This window comes from Glycine soja, chromosome 11 (genome assembly GCF_004193775.1).
Source record: "Glycine soja cultivar W05 chromosome 11, ASM419377v2, whole genome shotgun sequence".
In the NCBI taxonomy this organism is placed as follows: Eukaryota; Viridiplantae; Streptophyta; class Magnoliopsida; order Fabales; family Fabaceae; genus Glycine; species Glycine soja.
The window spans coordinates 36,404,757-36,409,112 of NC_041012.1; the positions used below are offsets into that span (position 1 = coordinate 36,404,757).

The 4,356-nt window shown below is 29.9% G+C and overlaps 1 protein-coding gene across 1 annotated transcript; it reads left to right on the top strand.

Annotated features, from left to right (window-relative positions):
- Window positions 1–2,205: 2,205 nt before the first annotated feature.
- On the top strand, window positions 2,206–3,968 carry LOC114374101 (isoflavone 4'-O-methyltransferase-like). Its single transcript, XM_028331700.1, has 2 exons — window positions 2,206–3,144; window positions 3,514–3,968. Exons 1-2 carry the CDS (start codon window positions 2,350–2,352, stop codon window positions 3,814–3,816), a joined length of 1,098 nt encoding a protein of 365 aa, XP_028187501.1. The 5' UTR covers window positions 2,206–2,349; the 3' UTR covers window positions 3,817–3,968.
- The last annotated feature ends 388 nt before the right edge of the window (window positions 3,969–4,356 follow it).

A 4,356-nucleotide genomic window follows, 5' to 3' on the forward strand; every position in this document is an offset into this window, starting at 1 on the left:
CAAAGAAAAGCATGCGGCGGCCGAGATGCTCTGGAGTTGACTCATTGACTCAAGACTTAGGAGCACATCATATCTACCAGTGGTTGTTAGAAGTAATCTACATAGGCTTTGAGAAGAGAACCATGAATCTCAATCATTTAGTATGTCCTTCAAGTTTTTTTAAAAAAAAATTCAATTAGGTCCATCAATTATTTTTTCAATTGCATCCTTGAATATTATTTTTTTATTTTTTAACGGGCTCTGTATTGTTAATGGATTTAACCATCGGCATCAAATTAAAAAAACAATAGAAATTCAGGGACCTAATTAAAAAGAGAAGAGTATTTGTTAGGAATATATTTTCTTTAATTGGTTAAAATTTATTAAAATTACAAATTCAGAGAGAGAAAAAATTAAATATAATGTGTGACCTACAAATTAATTAATTTAATCTAAATGTATATTTAGAAGGTGCAAGAAGCATGTGGTACACTAACTTGCACTTTAAATTTACCATTACGATTTTTAGTAGGAGAGAAAGAAATAAAATTAATAAAAATTGGGAAGAAAGAAAAAAGTATATGGAAATAGTCAGAAATAGAATGTTTTCTACGGTGTTTTTTTTTTCGAGAAGTACAAAAGAAATAGGAAAGAAAAAAATATATTCTTTTTATAGATAATATTCTTTTTTTAAAAGGAACTTTTTTTAATATTTGTTTCTAATATTTTTAATAATTTAATGTCTATGTATTAAATTTTACACTGTTATTTAATTAAAAATTATTGTTTCAATTGTTTTGAGATAATTATTTAGAAAAAGTAAATAAACTTAATATAGATGTAGATTATGATTGAATGATTCTGTAAAACTTTTAATATAATCATCGACATCAAATTAAAAAAACAATAGAAATTCAGGGACCTAATATTTGTTAGGAACACATTTTCTTTAATTGGTTAAAATTTATTAAAATTACAAATTCAGAAAGAGAAAAAAATATATTCTTTTATAGATAATATTCTTTTTTTAAAAGGAACTTTTTTTTAATATTTGTTTCTAATATTTTTAATAGTTTAATGTCTATGTACTAAATTTTACACTCTTACTTGATCACAAATCATCGTTTGAATTGTTTTAAGATAATTATTTAAAAAAGTAAATAAACTTAATACAAATGTAGGTTGTGATTAAATGATTTTGTAAAAAATTTAATATAACTTTTATTTTCTTTTTTTTTTACAATCAGAAAATGCTAAAAATCACTATTAGAGGCCAAATACACAGTGCATGCACTGTTTATTTCTGCATAGTTTTTTTGTGAAGAAATAAAAATATGTAGCTCTCACTTTTTTTTTTGTTTTTTTCTTTTCCCTATTTCCCTTCTACCAAATAATTAACCCAGATTTCCCATTTATTTTTTATTTTATTACTACCAAACAGATTCTGGAAGTGATTAAGTTTATGAAAAAAGAAAGAGAAAACAAATAACGTTATATAAATTTGTATGAGGAGAAGAATGACGACAAAATTATATATACATTGAAAAGTTATGATGGAAAGTAGTATTTTTCTTTGTTTTCATATTATTTTCTCATTCATTTTACCCTCTTCAAGATGTACGGGTCTTTAGAGGTTTCGATTGCTTGTGAATCCAATCAAATCTGATAGAATTCAAATATATTATTTTGAATTTTAAGTTGAGTTATTTGCATTAAACGTGATTTGACTCGTTCAAACAAAAATGATTTTGGTTTAAGTAAGATTTCTTAATTTTTAAACTCACAAACCTAATAACTCAACTTAATAATGTAATATTTTTATTTATATATTTTTTACATTTATTTACTATTTGCAATTCTAAAAAAAACATTTAAGCTTTTCAAACTTGACTGACCTAACCTAAACTTGATTAATCTTGTTAGTTTGATTTGCATCCAATAACAAAAAAAGGTTCACTAATTGACTAATTCCACACAACCAAAAACGGAATATTTTGATGGTCAATTCCAATGAGACACACCACTCTCCCCACCTTTCATTACTAGAAAGTTCAAAGATGTATAGTTTTACAAAATCAATCAGTGGTGTAAAAATCAAATGTTGACAGATGGTGAAAGAGTGCAAGCACGCTCACCCAGCCAGACCTACCCCAATTGTCTCACCTACCCTGCCCAAGTACTAAGGCCATGCATGCTCTTAGAAACTTTTAGTTTATTTATTTATTTATTTTCCTTATAGCTTCTGTACTGCACATGAATTGAAACCTATAAAACCCCAACACCACTTCACACTTTACACACATCCATATATCCTTCGAAAACCACTCACTCAACTATTTAGTTCAAAAGAAAAAACAAGAGAAAAAAAAAATGGTTTTCTGTGGCAACAGCACTGAAGAGAGTGAACTGCATCATGCTCAAATTCATTTGTACAAACACGTATACAACTTTGTGAGTTCCATGGCTCTTAAGTCTGCTATGGAATTAGGCATAGCAGACGTAATCCATAGCCACGGAAAACCCATGACTATTTCCGAGTTATCCTCAGCTCTCAAATTGCACCCTTCAAAAGTGAGTGTCCTCCAACGCTTTCTCCGCCTTTTAACGCACAATGGGTTCTTTGCAAAAACAATATTGCCGTCAAAGAACGGTGTAGAAGGAGGAGAAGAAATAGCGTATGCTCTTACTCCTCCTTCGAAGCTTCTAATAAGAAACAAGTCAATATGTTTGGCGCCTATTGTGAAGGGAGCTCTTCATTCGAGCTCCCTTGACATGTGGCATTCCTCCAAGAAATGGTTCAGTGAGGATAAGGAACTGACACTGTATGAGAGTGCAACTGGGGAGAGTTTCTGGGACTTTCTCAACAAAACCACTGAATCTGACACGCTGGGTATGTTTCAAGATGCCATGGCTGCAGATTCTAAGGTGTTCAAACTTGCACTCGAGGAATGCAAGCATGTGTTCGAGGGATTGGGTTCCCTCGTCGATGTGGGTGGTGGAACTGGTGTTGTCACAAGACTCATCAGTGAAACCTTCCCTCACTTGAAATGCACTGTGTTTGACCAACCACAGGTTGTGGCTAATTTAACTGGAAACGAAAATTTGAACTTTGTTGGTGGAGATATGTTCAAGTCCATCCCCTCTGCCGATGCAGTTTTACTCAAGGTATAATTTGATTTAATTAATTTTTCCATTTTTTCTAGTCTAGGAATTAGGATATAAACATGGTTTTAAAAAAAGTTTGTTGTCAACAATGTGTGTAGTTACACTCTAAGTTTGTAAGGAGAGGATCTATATTTGATTTTTAAAGAATATATTCTTGTGAAGATAATTGGAAATCCGACTGAAGAACCAAAAAAACTTTAATTACGGTGTTAAGGATGGTGCAAAACCTATACTGTGATTACAATTCATACCCATTTGAACGAAAAGAAAATTAGCCTTGTATAAAAGTAAAAATAAATTAAGATGGATATTAATTTAATTTTTGTGTGAATATATTACTTAGAGTTGGAATTCTCAATTGTGTTGCAGTGGGTTCTGCATGATTGGAACGATGAACTCTCTGTGAAGATATTGAAGAACTGCAAAGAAGCTATTTCAGGGAAAGGGAAAGAAGGAAAGGTTATAATTATAGACATAGCAATTGATGAAGTAGGTGATGATCGCGAAATGACTGAATTGAAGCTAGACTATGATTTAGTGATGTTGACTATGTTTAATGGAAAAGAAAGAGAAAAGAAAGAGTGGGAGAAACTAATTTACGAGGCAGGATTCAGCAACTACAAAATTATTCCCATATGTGGATTCAAATCTCTCATTGAAGTTTATCCTTAATTTATTATTAGAAGCTGTTGTAATCGTTGTGTACTACGGTTTCATCTTGTTAAAGCATTTTCCTAATCTGTTCTTTTATGTTTAAAGCTTCGATACAATATAAATAAAAATAATTAGACTTTATATTAAAAAATATTATATGATATTTTCAATATTTCTTTTGTCTTTTATATTGATTCAATTATCTCAAACTCATACCTTTTTTCCCACTTAACAATAAATAATTAAGAGTATAATAGAAAAATATTTAATACTTTAATTTATTGATCTTGTAAAATGACAGGAAAAATAAAACCAAAATGACAAATAAAATTATATAAAAAGAGTATTAAGATTGAATTTAATTCCCAAGCTTATATTGTTACCAAGTGGGGAAAATATTCGGTTTCCCTCTCAAAACCCAAAGGAATGAAAAATAAGCTTATGCAGTTATCCTAATTGCTCGGAAAGTTCAATTTTAATTCCAAGGTTTCAAAACAATGTTTTAAGGAATTACAGAAATGAAAATAGTTTACCGAGTGTGATGTGATCCTCTCACAA